At 41.0% G+C, this 20,199-nt stretch overlaps 1 protein-coding gene across 4 annotated transcripts in view; it reads left to right on the forward strand.

The window, feature by feature from the left end:
• LOC121736286 (rho guanine nucleotide exchange factor 17) overlaps positions 1–20,199 on the forward strand; it is a 105,024-nt gene that overhangs the window by 12,747 nt on the left and 72,078 nt on the right. For 3 of the 4 annotated variants that reach the window (XM_042127378.1, XM_042127380.1, XM_042127382.1), the window contains exons 2-3: positions 15,346–15,447; positions 16,137–18,153. In XM_042127378.1, coding sequence (XP_041983312.1) covers positions 15,386–15,447; positions 16,137–18,153 — 2,079 coding nt within the window. In that variant the 5' untranslated portion in view covers positions 15,346–15,385. Of the gene's footprint in view, positions 1–15,345; positions 15,470–16,136; positions 18,154–20,199 lie in introns of those variants that run through there. The other variant, XM_042127379.1, reaches the window with a different exon arrangement.

Here is a 20,199-nt window from a genome sequence, read left to right on the forward strand (position 1 = left end):
TTATTGCAATCAAGACAGGTGGTAAGAGATTCCATGTGTTTTGTTTTTTTTTGAGTCATAATTGGTACATTTTTGAAACGGGCACGACGTCATTTTCAATTTATTTAGGTAAGACAAGACGCGGCACGTTTGTGACTGCGCTCGATGCAGACTAAACAACAGACGGCCCAATTGGGCCGTATTTGAATCTTCACAACGCGCGCGGTAGTAACATATCTGCTTTGAGTATTTCATCATTGTTCAGAACGAATTTTTATCAGACATGCACGTACTTATATAAAATATTCGACAACCAACCACATAATTAGCCACTGTTTAAAATGATTACTTAACGTTAAGTTATTGAAGATTTTGACATAAACTATAGTTTAAGTACACATTTTCAGTCGAAAACACAAAATTTCTGCTTAAAAGGCTGCGTTTCCACCGGAGATTTCTTGCGAGGAATGTGTTTTTAAGATCCAATAGAATCGCTGCGCTGAATGTTGTCAGGCAAATGAAGCGTTTCTATTGGTTCTCAAAAACACATTCCTCGCAACACATCTCTGGTGAAAACGCAGCCTAAATCTTCATTAAATTGAAGTAACTATTAACTCTTAGTGGGTTGGTAAGTGGTTTCTATTGTGGACGATGTAACCCTAAATATTATGGTGTTATTATTTCTTGCTATGGAATTACTCATGTGGTAATTATAAAGGTATGAATGAAAGTGTTTTTTTTTGTTGAATTGGTGAATGTTGTTGAAATACTCTACGCATTGCTGCTGAAAACTATAAAAGGAAATTAATTTTTGAAATCTTTTTACAATGTAATCTGAAGTTTCGGAATAAATAAAGAGATGACGCCCGCACTCCGTTGCTCCAAAATTCGTTTATTCTTCTGAAACTGTACATTTTTTTGTAACAAAAATACATTTTCATCATCATTTCTACATCTTATTAGTTCAGCTATTTTCAAAAGTAACATGCACACTATCGCATTGTATTAGCAAAAATTTCCGAACAATTGATATGAAATCCGTAAAATTATTGCAAAGATTCCAAAACGGAAGAATCAGTACATAATATATTATCTATGTCATAAATACGCATGGCAAAAACAAGTCGTTTGGAGTGCTGAAACTTAAAACAACTTAAGATTTGCATACTTATTGATACCTCTAATAAAATATTGCATGCCTGCATCTGTTTATCTAAAATAATAAATCTCAAGTCTGTCTGAATCGGTTGTCCATCAAAAAGCAATAAATATAAGCTTTCTATTTCCAATTTGTATAAATAAAATTAACACATCAATATTGCTGACAGCCGATCGCCATTAAAATCGCTCTTAAACGGTAAAAAATCAATAAACACTGCCAATTAATATGTAATGGTTAAAGATAACTGATGATTGGTCGTTTAAAGTATTCAAGTTGTAATATAGTCGTACAAGATGACGAACGCGACTCTGTTGCGATAAAATATAATATACGTGGGAGAGCCATGCTTCGGCACGAATGGGCCGGCTCGACCGGAGAAATACCACGTTCTCATAGAAAACCGGCGTGAAACAGTGCTTGCGCTGTGTTTCGCCGAGTGAGTAAGTTTACCGGAGGCCCAATTCCCTACCCTATCCTCCCCTTTTCCCTACCCTATTCCCTCTTAAAAGGCCGGCAACGCACCTGCAGCTCTTCTGATGCTGCGAGTGTCCATGGGCGACGGAAGTTGCTTTCCATCAGGTGACCCGTTTGCTCGTTTGCGTTTGCGTTTTTATTTCATAAAAAAAATCCTTTATCGCGCGGGAACCGTACACTTTTTCCGGGACTCAAAGTATCTCACACCGAATTTCAGCAAAATGGGTTAGGTTAGGGCAGGGGTTCCCAATCTTTTCCAGCCTGCGGCGCAGTTACACGTCATAACATTTTGTCACGGCGCCGAACTCCAGCTAGCCATTACAAAAAGATACATAAATAAACACATGTAATGATTATTATAGTAAGATTAATTTTTGAATTGACGACCTCTGTGGCTCAGTGGTGAGCGCGTTGGTAGCTCAAGCCGGGGGTCGCGGGTTCGAATCCCGCCGACGGAACAAAAAGTTTTCAATGTTCCTGGGTCTGGATGTGTATTAAATATGTGTATGATATAATAAAAATCTTAAATATATGTATAGTATAAAAGTATTAAATATATTTCCGTTGTCTGGTACCTGTAACACAAGTCCTTAGGTACTTAGCACGGGGCCAGACTGACGTGGTGTGAAGCGTCCATAGATATTATTATTATTATTATTATTATTAAGCAAGTCAATAATAATAAACAAATATTAAATCATCTGCCTGCTTTGGCTGATGGAGGATCGACTCAAACGCGGCTCTTGCCTTAGAGCCTGTCCAGATGAGGCGTTTTGCGCGCGTTTTACGTGCGCAAATCGCCTTATCATCATTGTCACTAGAAATCGATTTACTTGTAGATAGCCGGGTTATTTGGCCGGGTTATGTCAAGTCAATGTTAGCCGTTTAAAGCCCCTCCCCCTCCGGGACCTATACAGCCAACACAGATGCATCCTGCATGAGATTATCAAGTACAAGGTCACACTGTATCAGTATTTCCACGCGTTATCAGTCCTCAGGAATTTCCTTTGTTCTGAGATGACTGTGACCGCATTCCTTAGGTTCTATTGTGTCACTCAAAATAATAAATGTGTAGGTGAAAACTGAAAACCCACCGAACATTCAAATAATATTAAGATTTAAGGGGCTGTTTCACCACTTCCTGCTAGTTCCGGATAGGCTATCCACAACTTATATCATACTAGATGTTCCGCGCGGCTCCGCTCGCGTAACTTAGTAATTTCACGGAAACTGTACATTTTTCCGCAAAAATAGCCTGTGTCCCTTCACGTGGTCTATTCATCATGTATGCCAAATAACATAAAAATTGCTCCAGTAGTTCTTAAGATAATAAGCAATTTCAAATAATTTCTTCGCTCCTATTAGTCTTAGCGTGATAAAATATAGCCTATAGCCTTCCTCGATAAATGGGCTATTCAACACTGAAATAATCATCAAAATCCGTTGCGTATTTTTAAAGATTAAAGGGAACAAAGGGACATGAGGGAAAAGAAGCGACATTGTTTTATAATATGTATAGATTATGTGACTTTATCTTAACTAGGCACACCAAATATTTCTTATATTATTTTCACACAATGCACAATTAACTGACAGGCCGTGAGGAGCCCACAAAGGAATAATCAAAGCGATAACTCGATTAATAGAATTCGCTTCGTGTTTGTTTTCTACTTTCGTTTTGTTTGACACGATGAGTAGGCGAATTTTTGATGTTCTTTATCAAGTACTCGCAAGTGTTCTGCGAAATCTTGGGTGAGTACCATAAAGTTAATATACCTAGCGGAATAGCAACATTCTCGAGCTGTCAAACGAAACTGAAATTGGCTTCATCTGTGTGTAAAAATATGTGTACGTATACATTTACACAAGCATGATTGAACATGATTTCTATGAGATTAAATTGTCAACGTGCGGCACGTGCCGACTGGACGTCAAAAAAAGAGTGCTGGTGTCATGTATCACACGTCTCTTTTTACCACGCAGTGTTACTGATAGTGACATCTCTCTATTGCTCAGGCCTTTGTTTCTCTATTCCGCTAGGTATATTAACTTTATGGTGGGTACACCGTACAATAAGCGAACGTACTCCAACTACAAGACCGCTTTTGGTCATTTAAACTACAGCTGATGCACACCCAGGTAAAAAGGGACTATAAAATGACTCATTTTATAATCCCTTTTCCCCTGAGTGTGCATCAGCTGTAGTTTAAGTCGAGACCTTGGTTTAAGTTAAAGATAACCATCCGTAGTAGTTGGTTAAAGATAACCATCCGTAGTATGCTGTATGAAGGAACTCAAAGTACGGGCTACTTTTGCCATTTTTTAGTCTTTTAAAGAGACTAAACGCCTCTACTTTTACAGTGAACTCTATACACATTACGCGGTACTCATAGACATTACACACTCATAATTAGTAAGTATTATCACTTACGTTTGTTCGTTCGTCACATCCTATAATATATCTACCATTATTGATAAAATATAAGTATCGAGAAACACATGGCAGAATAATCAATCGCGGTTTCAGAAAACGGGACAATTTGGCGTCCCAGAGATCATTTCGGGGACACCGGGACACGTAACTATAAAAAGGGACAGTCCCGTTCAAAACGGGACGTCTGGTCACGTTAAGTATTCAGAAGAAACTCAAAGTACGGGCGACTTTTGCCATTTTTAGTCTCTTTAAATCTTTGGTTTATGTCGGGACTTCGCTGACTATCCGTAGTATGACAATAAGGAACGTACTCAAAGTACGTTACCACTTTTTACACATTTGAGCATTTTCCTCCCACAGTGTATGTATGGCCGTCATCCCCCTGATTTTCCCTTAAGATGCTGCATTTTTAAAAACGTGACAATAACATTATGGTTTCCCTTGGGTGAGAAAGAGTAGTACTGGCGTACTCCCTTGAATACCGGTCGTCCCCTATCTAAAGTCATGTAATTTGGAAACGTTGCCTTAGTACCTACTGAAGTGTATAAGTAACTTCATAAATCTTAAATACAAGATAAAATGATAAACCTTTGTGTGCATTTTGCTTCACGTATAGTACGAGTATGTAATAATCAACATTGGTTTCGTCAGATCAAATGATGACGTTATTATTTAAAATGGACAATTAAAAAACAAATCACTTAATTTCAGATTTTAAACAGTATTTATCTACTTTAAGCCTTTCTTTACATTATCATAAATATTCAACTAAAACGCCACGCATAAATTCAATGAAATACAAAAAAATATATATATAGCTAAGATAATGTAGTCTGGTATTTTATTTTATTGTGAATTACATGCTACCGAATTATATATTACAATAAAATTATTAACCAGTTTAAAATGTTTATTAATACAATCATGCATCTATTAAAAATTAAAATCATCAACTTTAACAGGTTCTGGATTTCTGGAATAGGTAAACTATGGGAACGTAAATTACTCCGGAACAAAAACAATACGTAGGTAATAAGTAATTACTCTATTGCTAAGTACTCACATACGGTTTTGCTCGATCGAGCAATAACGTCCAGCAAAACCCGCGGCTCGGGCTTTCGTCCACACATCCAGCATTGCTCGATAGTTTTATTCTAAATCGATATATTTAATTCCATCAAGCCGGCTCGATGCGACCCTTCGTACTGTCAGTTTTGCGGTCCACACAGTAATTATTACTTGATTTGGATTACTCCAATAGTTTTACAACTATCGAGCAAAACCGCATGTGAGTCCTTAGTCCTTAGCCAGTGACGGATTAACCCTTAATCAAATTAAGCAATTGCCTAGGGCATCACGTCTGAGGGGGCACCAGAAGAAGGACAAAAAACATCCGTCCTTAGGGCATATTCACGTCTCAACACTCTCACCTCATCATAAACCTCACTAAAACCACAGTATAGCAATATGACATATCCCTATGCTATACTGTGCTAAAACAGATTCTAGTTGACGTACAATACACAGGTGGTACACATGCATGGATTGCTTAGGGCATCAAGTAGTCTTAATCCGTCACTGTCCTTAGCATATTATGACGTATGTTCTATCTGCATCCTCCATACATGCTACCAAATTTTATCAAAGTCTGTTTAGTAGTTAAAGCGCGAAGAGGTAATAGACAGATAAAAAGGTAAACGGACTCGCACGTGTATTTTTAATGCACCGGTTGTTTCGTTCTTAAGAAATTTACTCTCGAACGTGCTCCGTTTAAAATTATTACCAAAAATGTCAAAGCAAATGCTGACATAATATTTTATTAAGGGGCTACTGTTATTACACGCACGACTAAACTCTAATAGGTGTGTTTGTATGTATGTACCATGTATTAGTCAACATAGACCGCTGACCTCCAATATACAAGTACGCTGGACTTATGATACCCACCTGCTTTTTGTGCCTATTTGAAGAGGAATCAGCGCCCCCAATGCGAAGGAAGAGAACTAAATCTGACGTAACTTGCAAATGGCCGCTTAATCGCTATTGGTTGTAGAAACTAGTATTAGTTCCAAGTACTCCCACTACTGCTATCAGCGCCAATATGGCGACTTTCAAACGTCATTTTATGTCAAATTTATTTCTCTTTCCCCGCATTCGGGGCGCTGATTCCGCTTCAAATAAGCACATAAACCAGCATTCATTTCAAAGGGTGTCGTAAGATTGGTAAGTCCAGGTCAGTGACATAGACAGATAACATCTAACAAGAAGAAGAACATCTTAGAAGTTTCTCCAATCCCGGAATTTCAGGATTTTTGTTTAACAATATTATTATTGCTCTAGGTCCTAGGAAGTCGCCTCCAAAACTTGCCAGCTAAAAACTGATATGAGGGAATAGACGCAAATGCATCCAGATGAAATGAAATAACAAATAATCCCTAAGACTCTACACAACGGCCTCATTTTTTTCTGGGTCCCACACCGCCCCCCCCTTTGACCTTCAGCGCCCACAAGGGGGCGTTATCGCCCACTGGGTAACTAGGAAAGGCTGCATGAGAGTATTTAGAAAAAAAAATACAGTTTTTCTTTTGGCGTTTCTTGTAAGTACTATTCTTAGCCTGTAGAAAAATGCCTGGGGCAGATTCGACCGTACCATCTGCAGGGAAAGTGTTAACATGCTAGGCATTTCTGAGTATGTATTTAAATGACTTGTCAGCACGGCCAAGTTCGAAATATTAATAATGATGAACTGTACAGTAGTCAGACGGACATACAATGATTTATAGTCGTATTACACTGTTTAACATGAAATTAATTTCACTCCTTTACCGTTACAACGCGCCCAAGCGATTATGATCCCAACGCCCATAAATATAAAAGTCAAAAGGCGCTGTCATAATTTTAATATTGAAACATTTGTGATTTACGGCGTACCGTCGAATAATGTGTCGTACGCTGTCGGAATAAGAGTGATTTTTGCGGGGCGGTAGGTAAGTATAATAAATATCTGGGCCCCAAAGAGTCAAAACATGTATGGCTGGGTTAAATGAACTTACGTTTTGACCTTTAGATTTGCTGAGCATCTGATGCCTCTGTACTGTTATTTGCGATACACTTATATCGAAGATGAATATCATTTCATGTTTCGTAGTAAACTTATTAGTTAGGAGCCGTTCATAAATTACGCGAGAAAAAGGAGGAGCGGGAGTCCAAGCAAAGTTACATAATCTCACGTGAGCAGACGGGTGCCTCTGCTAAATCACTTAACATTAACTTATAAATTATAATTTATAAATTACATATAATAATATCTATCATACATATGACTAATATTAAGTATAGAAAAATAATGTTTTCAATTATTGTAACCATAATAAAAATATATGTAACTAGCTGTCCCGGCAAACGTTTCTTTGCCATTTATAGTATTTCGCTCGTATTATTTTATTGAAGTGACTAAATAAGTATGTCACCATGGCAACGTCCATCGCTATCCCGTCGCACAAACAATGGTCGCCGTCAGTCTCGAGTTTTTTCAATTTACTATTATTTATTCAACAAATGCACTTATCAATATAAAAAGTACTCAGTAGCCGATTCTCAGACCCACTGAATATGCATATAAAATTTGGTTAAAATCAGTAAAGCCGTTTCAGAGGAGTACGCGGCCTAACATTGTGACACGAGAATTTTATATATAAGATGTACTTACTTATACAGACGTATGTCTGTCTGTAACTCTTTCTCTCCTTCAGTTTTGAACTACGGTATTTCAAAATCGTCATACTTAATTTAGGGACTTCATTAGCTAGTAATTAGTAAATCACCAACAAAGTAGTTCTTCTTAAAATGCACTTTAACGGCGACACCTGGCGAAACGCAGATGATCAAGGATTATTTAAAAATTTAATAAAGATTTTGACACAAAGTCATTAGTCATTACATTTTAAGTCAAACTATCCATTAAATTAAAGTTAAAAGTATACATAATGAATTATAAAATCGAAAATTTAGGGTTCGTCGCCCCCTTAAGGTGCTTGTTGAGCTTGCAATTTCCAGTTAGAATTAAGCTCTTCAACAGTACAATAAGGTAAAAAAAACTTAAGCTAGTTTTTCTTATTGGACAGTTCCACTGGTAGTTCATGAATCATAAACCAATCCTTTTATTAAAGCACAAAAGCTATGGTAAAGTTGACGTATATCTTATCTTATAATTATGACTTTCGATACGCCCTCTAAAATATTGAGTCATTATATTTTTTAAATTATAAAATATAAATCATTGTCCAAAACTAATGCTACGCTCAAAATTAGAATAAACGAAAAGCCCAAAATGACTTTCTCTCTGTAAATACGTTATTAAATTTTATTAAAACTTATGATGACATAAATATTATGTATTTACTTAATAAATACTTTTCAGATTAGGGGCCATAAAAAATGTATGATATTTTTATTGTGTTTGTCGTTTTTGCGCCCGGTGTAATATAATTTTACAACCTGCCTGACCGGGCTTTGCTCTGCTTTTTTGCATAATTCGCCATAAAAGGAAGCCGAGAAGCTGCCAATGAAAAGCCTAAACAGAATAAAATAGTGCTTGGAAGTGAAATGTAGAGTTACCCCTGCATATAAAATAAACTTACAGGCCGATGTAGAGTTAACCCCAGGTAAAATAAACTTACAGGCCGATGTAGAGTTAACCCCATGTAAAATAAACTTACAGGCCAATGTAGAGTTAACCCCATGTAAAATAAACTTACAGGCCAATGTAGAGTTAACCCTATGTAAAATAAACTTACAGGCCTATACCCCATGTAAAATAAACTCACAGGCCAATGTAGAGTTAACCCCATGTAAAATAAACTTACAGGCCTATGTAGTTTACCCCATGTAAAATAAACTTACAGGCCGATGTAGAGCTAACCCCATGTAAAATAAACTTACTGGCCAATGTAGTTTACCCCATGTTAAATAAACTTACAGGCCGATGTAGAGCTAACCCCATGTAAAATAAACTTACTGGCCAATGTAGTTTACCCCATGTTAAATAAACTTACAGGCCGATGTAGAGCTAACCCCATGTAAAATAAAATTACAGGCCGATGTAGAGTTAACCCCTGCATGTAAGATAAACTTACAGGCCTATGTAGAGTTAACCCCTGCACGTAAAATAAACTTACTGGCCAATGTAGAGTTAACCCCATGTAAAATAAACTTACAGGTCGCTTTGAATTGATAACTAAAACCAAAAGACTAGAATAATTGCAGAGTGCAGATTGCAAAATACCTTAATAGCCTATGAGCCATTACTCATTAGGCTATCAGACATCCGGATCTTTAAAAAAATGTACAACAAGCCCCATAAAGTTTCTAAAACTTAATCCTTAATGAAACACTTTAATCTTGCCGATAACTCGGCGGTTTTTGACGTAACCTAAAATTAAGCTACTAATAATGCTATAAATTTAATATTAGCATAACCAACACATAAATAACTTGAGCGTTTAACTAAATACTAATAACCCCGCTAATGACCAATATATTTACAAAATACAATAACTTCATTAACATTTTATAGTTCTAGAGCCGCGAAGTGTGAAAAATATCGATATTGATATGTTATTTATAAAAAGATTTATTCTGTTTGAGCATTTATCAAGCGTTATCTCGAATTATCTGTTTTTTGACCCCAAAAAGACAAGGTATTTCGTTTAAACTTTATTAAAATCTATTAAATAACGTGATCACGTTGATAAGATTGATTTTTAGATTGAATTTTTGCTGGGGGGCCAAAAAATTAAATCCTGTATGGATGAAAATCCTGGTACTTTACGTATCAATGTGCTCATTTGGCGATTTTCTTTTGTTTTTGTGATTTTCTTTATATTGTTGTTATGTTAGAAACTTATAAATTAATTTCATCTTCTTCATTTCAATGCTAAAAATAAAAATACGTATAATATGTTTTGGTGTACTACATATTTTCAAGAAAAAGTTACAAATATCTAAGTACATATATAATACGTATCATTATATAAGCTATTTCGCGAATTTTAATATTTTTATGCTTTTAACAATAATAATTATGTCAAAGTATTAATTTCGTTTTATGATTAACGATTATTGTTTCGTTGTCTAATGGGCCGTCAGGACGTTACCAACACTTGATAAACTATTTCGTCGCAAAAAATCATAGTATCGATTACATAGATCGAAATATTTCGATATAATAGGTTTTATATTTCATTTTATGTTATTTATATTCATAATTTGTAAATGTTTTTCCAAGGATCGATCTCATTAATATTAATTTTTTATTTATGGCCGTTCCAGTTTTGTCGGTGTCACTTAAGGGCAAATATCTTACTCAATCCATATACATACTTAATATCATAGTAACATGCGAAAGTTCTTTTTTTTTATGAAATAAGGGGGCAAACGAGCAAACGGGGTCACCTGATGGAAAGCAACTTCCGTCGCCCATGGACACTCGCAGCATCAGAAGAGCTGCAGGTGCGTTGCCGGCCTTTTGAGAGGGAATAGGGTAATAGGTTAGGGATGGGAAGGGAAGGGAATAGGGGAGGGTAGGGAAGGCAATAGGGTAGGGGAAACACAGCGCTAGCGCTGTTTCACGCCGGTTTTCTGTGAGAACGTGGTATTTCTCCGGTCGAGCCGGCCCATTCGTGCCGTAGCATGAGCCATGCTTCGGCACGAATGGGCCGGCTCGACCGTAAAACGTTCTGTCTGTTACCTCTTCATACCCAAACCGCTGAACCGATTTTGTTTAAATTTGGTATTGAGATACTTTGAGTCCCGGGAAAGGACTTGGGGTACTTTTTATCCTGGCAATATGTAAGGTTCCCGCGCCATAGACGAATTTTGGCGCAACGGAGTTCCGAGCGTCATTAGCTAAATAATATTAATTCTCTTATCTACAAAGTTAATAACGATAGCCATAATGTATGGTGAATGTGGAATGAATGTCTATTTTGCGAGTCAATTTAAATTTTTATCTAAATATAAACACATTATTTCTTAATTCCACATTTAGAAGAATTTATCTGGTTCGTGTTACATGAACCTACATTCTTCTAAATGTTTAAAAAAATAATATTTTTGTAATATTTTCACTAATTTTGCATTTTGCATTTTTAAGTTCCATAGAGAATAGAAATGTGGAATTAAGAAGGGTTGTTTTGATTTTGATGTTGTTGAAATGAGAAAGTAAGTTTTGGGCAACATTTCAAGCCAAGCTTTTATTCATTTTCGTACAATTTTTGACATTAATTAATATAATGGAAGTTACATTTTTAGTGCCAACAATTTCTTCACGTTTCTTTAAATAATTATTTACAGAAGTCAGAACTATTCCTTATACATAATGATCGCCAAAATGCCAGTTTAACTCAAAATTGTATGCTCTTATTGATAGTCAGAAATAAATAATTTTATAAATAAAGGATTATTAACTGTTAATTTTTTCTCACGGACATAGGCTATCTTTCATACCAAGAGGATTTTAACGCATAAGTAATGAACGCGTGGGTATGAACTTTTGTTGAAAACTGGTTCATCGTACAGGTCCCTTGACAAACAAATCCGTTATTTTTATTGTATGTTTAAGTCGCAAATGGCCTTTTAAAACTCTATGACAAAAACCTGATTTTATAATATTATTAGCTGTCCCGGCAAACGTTTCTTTGCCTTAAGTATTTCGCCCGTATTATTTTATTGAAGTGACTAAATAAGTATGTCACCATCGTCCAAACTATAATAGCTATCCCGTCGCACAAACAATGGTCGCCGTCAGTCTCGAGTTGTAATAATTTACTATTATTTATTCAACAATTTATACAATTATCAATATAAAAGTACCTACCCAGTAGCCGATTCTCAGACCCACTAAATATGCATATAAAATTTGGTTCAAATCAGTAAAGCCGTTTCGGAGGAGTACGCGGCCTAACATTGTAAGTTGTGACACGAGAATTTAATATAATATTAGAATTACTGGCTTGTACGGCATTGCCCACGTAAATCCACACATCCATACTAATATTATAAATGCGAAAGCACAGAAATATGTGTGCGTAAGTGTGTCTGTTACCTCATTACGGCCAAAACGCTGAACAAATTTTGCTGAAATTAGAGATGGTAACATTTTGAATCCCAAGAAAGGACATTTTTTTTATATTTATTTTTTTAAAGGGATTTTTGTACAGAAAGACGATGTCAATCCCATCGTACCTTATGCTAAATATAACAATTTATGATTATTATGCCGAATTATAGCTAAAATAATTATATAGCATTCTAGCTGCAGCATCAGAAGAGAAAGGACATAATATGAATTAGGATATATAGTACGGGAGCGTATTTGTACGGGAGCCCTAGAAAAAATTGATCTAGGGCTCCCGTACAAATACGCTTTATCCCGAAGAAACTTATTTTGGAGCACCGCGCAGAGTTGTGGGCGTGACCTAGACCCTAGTATGCCATAAAATTCCCAATGCGCCTAAAGAAAATTAGAAACTTTTCTATTAGTTTTTTTAATAATCAATCGATAAAAGTGGGCGAGGATTAATTAAAATATAAATATAAGTGACGACACCGCGTCCTATAATGTCTCCAGCCATATCGTCTTATATTAGATACCTATTCTTTAAATAGTTTGTGAAAAACTGCAGACAATATTGGCAATACGCCATAAAATATCGAATAGTATAGTAAAGTATATTACTTTAATATACTTTACTATATTAAAGTAATATACTTTACTATACTTATAGTATATACTAATTACTACCTACGTGGTCTGCTCGTCTCAGGGAATTAAAGGCATCAAAAGTTTTCAAATTTATTCAAATACATACAAATAGATTCGTTTATCGCGCAGGAATCGTACATTTTTCCAGGACATAAGTATCCTGTGTCCTTTCCCGGGATTCAGAGTATCTCAATACCAAATTTCATCTAAATCGATTCAGCGGCTTGGGCGTGGAGAGGTAACAGAGTACACAGATTTTGCATTTTTAGTAAGGATATAATAACCAAATAGGAGAGGCAATAGAAAGACAGACAGACACACTTTCGCATTTATTAGTAAGGATAACCAAATAGGTCAGTGTTCATACGGCATTTGGAATGTAACGAATTGGTCGAATTGGTAGTAATACAATACCGGTCGTGTACGTCCTTGGCGTCTCCAGCCCGCAAACCGCATCGTATGTAAGAGTAAATCACATACTATATGTTGTCATCATCATTATTCTGCAGCAGCTGATTACTCTAATACAGGGATCACGAAATGGCGGACCGCGGTCCGCATCCGGACCGCCGACCCATTGTGTGCGGACCAAGCATTTTCAAAGATTATAACTTCGTTAAAAATAAATTTCGGTCTCGATGAACATCGCCAGGATTGAATACCAATAGCTTGCACCAATTTCACTCCTAACGTCAGAGAGATAATTAGCTACAAAAATTGGCACTTTTGTCATTGATTTGTAAACTTTGCATAATTTTTTTTAATGTGTGGACCGCGAAGGTAATTTTATTTCTTAAAATGGACCCCGAGCGCAACTAATTGGTGACCCCTGCTCTAATATTATAAATGCGACTCCTCTGGATACTATGAGGGGAAAAAATGTATGAAATAAGGGAGAAAACGAGCAAACGGGTCCCTTGATGGAAAGTAACTACCGTCGCCCATGGACGCACGCAACGGAAGAGCTGCAGGTGCGTTGCCGGCACACATAATGTTGCGTGTTCATATCACATCGTGGTCACCACAGACATAGATCAAGATAAATACCGCATGTGTATGTACTTCGCGTTCCATATCGCGTTCCCAAACCCCCCCCCCCCGATTCCGATAGCAGACCAAAGAACAGATCGAAAGTCTGTTCTTTAGTCTACTATCGGAATCGGACGTCAATCGGAATTTTAAAAATGCCTAAATGCCTAATTGTGCCGTATGGAGCTGTAGAAATTCGAATAGGAACGTTGGTCTAGGCCCTAGATAATGAACACGTTTCTTATCATCGGTACGTCACAGTAGGTAGGAAAAAAGTGGCACGCTCGTTTTCATACAAATGGAGGGATATGCGGTATCTATCTTGATCTATATCTGTGGTGGTCACCAATAATATGGATGGCGACCTTAAAGAAGGACCCCAAAGGAAGATCTTCTTATCTATATGGCCGATTTAAATGAAATTTAGTATAGCAAAATTTGAGAGACGGAAAGGACCATTTAAGATTTCGTTGTGAAAACTGTACCCGCCATTTTGCCTGCATCATCTATATTATTACTACTGTTATTGGCAGGTTTTACACGCTATATTATCATGATTCTAGTATCACGCGATTCACAAATGTACTGTGATACTGCGATTCGGCCTATTGATACCTGCCATCACATTCAACCGACATCCTAAAAGGGGGCTCTAAATTTGGCTTTAATATTATATTTTATCAAACAGACTCTATTTCCTACGCCAACGATTTTTCTCGCCATTTTTATGGGTAGCATTATGACTATTCTCTTTATTCACGTTGGACTGAATTTAAGGAAAAAAAATCAGAACTCATCTTATTAAATAGTATAGCAAATCTAACTATTATTAAATAAGATGAGTCAAGTGTATTCGAACTCCAACCCACAGCTTCTAGGAACTAACACTATTTTTAAACTAGGTGACAATATGTATTCATTATTCTTTCCTATTTATAATTCTAACTGTTAATGTATATTAAATAATGAAAACTTGCCGTAGTGAAAATATACTTTAGGTACTCACAAAAAAAAATCAGCCTAAAAATAATCGAATTGAACAAAATGTTGTACTTAAATAATTTTAAGTGATATATACAGCTCCCTCTATCGTTAGGTTTGCGAAGTAAAATCTGCCCGCCCAGAGTTTGCCGCCCAGACACAATGCCGCCCAAAGTGTTCAAAACGTTTACCAAAGCAGCTACTAGGTGTCTCTCTTTATCGTGTTGGCAATATCGAAAAGGATCTCGTTAGGGCCAATAAAAGTTGAATACCCAATGGCAGAAATATGTTTTGTGAAATTGTGACCTAGCTCTATTAATCCTTCGATCGTGGATTCTTGGAAATCTATTGTTATTCTATTGTGTCTCGCTCACCGTTGAGCTTATGGGGCTTGATGGGTTTACCCATCAATCCCCAAGCGGCAGCCGGTTGCCGCATAACAATTGAAAATCTATTGTGTCTGCGATACCCACGATGGAGGTGCTACATTTAATTCAATTTGGTCTTCTTCTTCTTTTCCAGAAGCAGTAGACCAGTCAGCATGCGCGGGGTGACGTGAAGCATGGCTTCGGACGCGCGCCCGCGTTCGCCGGAAGATGGCGTCCGAAGACGACGTGACTTCAGGTCTACCGTATTCTACTCGAAGGTCCTAGACTGTTGTAACTGTAGGGTGAAGTCAGGTGGCAGATAGACCGTAGACGAAGAATGGAGGGATTTCAGCAGCTGTTGTTGCCAAAGGATGGCCAAAAGTAATGTTATGAATGAATGCACTTGTATAAGGAGTAAAATACGCTCAATACAACATACCACAATGCAGCGTATGTTTACTCGGATTAAATATTGCATCTCTTTACTCTTATCTCGAAATAATTTCCATGGAATTCAATACTCGTCAATATAACTTTGTCCTTAGCGGAGAGATACGAGTTGTAAACATTGTTTGGAGGTCGTTTTAGTGCCAAATCGCTAGCGTCCGCCTATTTATACCCAAAAGTCTTCCGTCTGTCTGCCACCTGCCGCCACCGGCGCTCTATCGCGATATTGCAACTTTTTGATTCACGACGAACACTTTGAAGTCGGATGGCCGGTGATTTACGCATCTCCGACGTCCCGAACGCTCTTTCAAAGAATCGCGTGGACGCGAATCATCCGCTCGAATATAATTCTCGGATCGGAGTGGGTCGGAGGGAATCCTCCCGGAATTCTGCGGCGAGTCGCGGGGGAGCTCGCCCGCCGCCCGCTCTAAATCCGTCGCACTCGCCGCCCGACCGCTCGGCGGGCCGCACGTGCTAAATATACCGGCGCCTGCGCAGGTCGCCGTACGTGACGCTGGGCGCGGTGCGCTACTCCGTCCGCCGCGCCCCGCCGCCGCGCGCCTGTCCCTGCCGCTGCTGCTCCGAGGAGGCGGTGGCGGCGTGTCTCGGCCGGGCCAAGCCCGATCGACGCACGCTGGAGCGCCTGCAGCGCCGCCTGGGCCGGGGCGCGCGCGAGGAGCGGCCCTCGCGCCACCAGCGACTGCGCGACCTCACCGAGCGGCTGCTGCCGCGCTCGCAGCCCGCGCCCGCCTCGCCGCCACCTCCGCCACCGCCCCCACCGCCGCCGCCGCTGCCGCCGCCGCACACGGCGCCCGTGCTGCCGCCGGTGCCGCCGCCGCGCTTGCGGCACCGGCACAGCCCGACGCGGGGCCTGTCCGTCGACAGGTACGACGACTTCGACGCCGACAACATCACGCTCGTCCGGGTGGAACCGCGATCCATAGTGGGGTCTTACGCGCAAAAGACTATACCGTACAGGAGCGCGTCGTTCTCGCAGGGCGACTTCGCCCAGGACAAGCACTACCGGCGGAAGCCGCCCTCGATTTTCGATTTCGGTAAACGCGTCGCGAAAAAGGACGATGAGGTGCAGCGAGCGTCCCTCGGGGCCACCGAGGAGAACGTCACGGAGGGCGGGTCGGTAGCGTCGGTGGACTCCGCGGTCGGCTCCGACGAGGGCCTGTTGGTGAACGCAGCGCCGGCGTCGCGCACGCAGCCGCCGGAGACGGCGCACAAGCAGCTCAGCGCGCGCTCGCTGACGCACCCACTGCCGCGGCGCGCGCCGCCCGTGCGCGAGGAGGGGCCGACGGAGGCCGGCGGCAGCCTCCCGGCGCTGATGACCGCGCGCGTACTCCACGAGCTTCGCGAGGAGAGCGACGGCTCGCAGGCGGACAGTGCGCAGGCGCACAGCGAGGGGACCTCCCCCGTCGAGCCCACCCAACCTTTCGCCTTCCCGCCGCTCCCCGATCCCCCGCCGAACGCGTGCGCTAACGTGGACTGCGAGTGCTCGAATCTGCCCGCCTGCGAGACGTCGAGCGACGAGCTCGACCAGTCGATCCCGGTTCCGGTGTATGAGTGTATAGTGAAACAGTGGTCGAAAGAGTTACCTTCGGACGATACCCCGCGCTCGGACGCCGCGTCCGACGCGTCGCTAGATCGGGACAAGGAGGACGAGACGATAACGAGCGAGCAGGTCGCGAGTTTACTCGCCGCCGTGCAGAACCCCTGCACGCCGGCCCCGGTCTGCGCGAGGGAGCGCCGGAGGCCGCTGGACAAGACCAAGAGACGGAAAGGGATCTACATAACGACCGCGAGCGACGACGGGGGCGAGGAGGATCCGCCCTCGGTGAACGGATGCAAACGAGAGAGCAGCGACGCCTCCCTGTCGGACATGCGGCTCTCCGCGGAGGCCCGGACATCGTCGCTGCTCGGAGAGAAGTCGGACGACTCGTGCACCAACGGGCCGCCGAGCCCGAGCGAGTCCACCACCAACTCGCTGCGAGAGAGGCTGGCCGAGGAGCTGGCGTCGAGACGGGCCATGTTCTGCCAGCAGAGCTCCGACGAGAGGGACGACGAGGTGTACCGGGTCCGACGAAAGTACGGCGTCGTGTCGCGCGGGGACTCGCCCTCGGAGCCGGAGAGCGACCCGTGCTCGCGCGACCGGACGGCGTCCCCGTCGCCCTTCAGCCCGGACTCGTCGGACGTGGAAGCGAGGAGAAGCGTCGCGCGGGCCCCTTTCGGCCGGAACCTGGAGGCGCCGTGCAGCCGGGCGGCCGACGTGGGGCGCAGGAGCTTCTCCGACGCGACGGTGCCGAGCAGGAAGATCAGTGCGAGTGCAGTGCCCAGTGCTACTCGAACCCGCGGCCCCACCCACGTGCGGGCCACGTCGTCTCCGTCCAAGCTGGCCGGCGTGAAGCCGGGTACGGACCTGCTGGCGGAGCTCCTTAGGGGCAGCTCCGAGGCGCTGTCCAACTCCTCGACGTTCGACAACGTCATCCTGACCCTACACCAGCATAACGTAAGTAGCTTTTGTTTGTGTTTTAAGTTTTCAGTGCCAATTTCACTAACGATCGACAAGGCTAATTCATGAAATGTAATTTTACCCTCGCGTTCTTTTAATTACTTATTTTTGAAAAACATCGCATACTATTTTGACAATCTCCTAACATTGGTGAAATTGGGACTAAATATCATATTTCGTGTTCTCGCAGTTTTTCCCTAGATTTAGTTAAAGTTTTCATAAAGTACCAAGCAACAATCCGAGATATTTGCAAACAAAATCCCTCTCAATGTCGGCCGCATATAACCGACTTCCACCAATGCCGCTGAGGCGCTGACTCATGCTCCACGAATACAAAAATGTTAAGGGCAAGCAACACTAATTAATATAGCTTCCGTTATAAATTACACGGAATTTGGAATTCAGACAGAAAGAGGAGACAGTTTAACAAAAAGTGAGGCCGGCTGTTTATGCTTTACTATGCTGCTATTCCTCTTTCTGATGTGTGGATAGTAATACTGATGCCACAATTACACCTACCGAGTAGAATGGCGAGACAGTGCGAACAGACAATTTGATCGGCCGAGAGCATACTTACTAAACATACCGAGTGCTCAGCCGAGGGCATTTGTTTCGCCACACTACTTTTTTTATGAAATAAGGGGGCAAACGAGCAAACGCGTCACCTGATGGAAAGCAACTTCCGTCGCCCATGGACACTCGCAGCATCAGAAGAGCTGCAAGTGCGTTGCCGGCCTTTCAAGAGGGAATAGGGTAATACGGGAGGGTAGGGAAGGGAAGGGAATAGGGGTGGGTAGGGAAGGGAATAGAGTAGGGGATTGGGCCTCCGGTAAACTCACTCGGCGAAACACAGCGCAAGCGCTGTTTCACGCCGGTTTTCTGTGAGACTGCTTGGTGTAATCAAGGCAGCTAAATAGCATTTACTATCCACACATCAAAAAGAAGAAAGTAACAATTTTGATTGAAAACAGTAGTATTGAATGCAGTAGAATCGTTATTGCATAAAATACTACGACGAAGTCAAATCCCAAACCCCCAAATAATCCCAAATTTATCCCCAAAATCAAAATATCTAGGATTAAAACCTATGATATGGTCAAACAGAAGTCACAAAACTGCATATTATTAAAGTTCGTTTCTCGACTCGCATCGTGGTTTCGCTTATAGCATTAAGCTCCATAAGCTCGTTTCCGAAAGCCCGCAGTATTATTGCAGATAAGCTCTGCGGCACGAGCTTTGTCGAGTCTAGCTTTTGATAGCTTTTGACGGCCTGCGAATATGATTTTAAGCTTCCATTTCGGCGAAAGCTGTATCTGCATGTAAAAATTGTTTACGTAATTTGTAAATAGATTAATATACTTTGAATCTAGTTTAAAGAACAAAATGTCTTCTTACTAATCAAATATCTACACTGGTACAAAGATACAGTTACACAATGTATATGTCTGATGCGTTAGTAAAGTGGCTTCACAGGCAAGAACAAAACATGACCAGACAACCTCTGTGGCTCAGTGGGTGGGCTGTCGGTAGCTCAAGCCGGGGGTCGCGGGTTCGAATTCCGCCGACGAAACAAAAGTTTTCAAAGTTCATGGGTCATGGGTGTGTATTAAATATATTGTGTATCATATACTAAAAATCTTGACTCGACCGTGCCTGGTGGCCGATGGTGCTATTAAAACTAAAAAATCGAGGGTGTTACTGCAATATTTATTCTATAATACATTCTTACTTTTCTAACGGTCAAACTAAGCTTCGTCTAGGACATTGTACACATGTCAAAGATTTAACGTGCGGCTGCCCTCAAGGATCGGTAATTTCGCCTAAATTATGGAACATCGGATTCGACGATTTGTTAAGTCTTCCACTTCCACCGCTTTGTATACTAGTTGGTTACGCCGATGACGGGTTTCTTATCGTTCAAGCAAACTCGCGTTCCGAAATTGAGTCTAAAGCCAACAGTAGTCTTAATTTAATATCTGACTGGGGTAAGCGTAATCGTCTGAAATTCGCCGCGCAAAAAACTTACCAAATTCTTTTAAAAGG

The sequence above is a fragment of the Aricia agestis genome, chromosome 18, assembly GCF_905147365.1.
Source record: "Aricia agestis chromosome 18, ilAriAges1.1, whole genome shotgun sequence".
Classification (NCBI taxonomy): domain Eukaryota; kingdom Metazoa; phylum Arthropoda; class Insecta; order Lepidoptera; family Lycaenidae; genus Aricia; species Aricia agestis.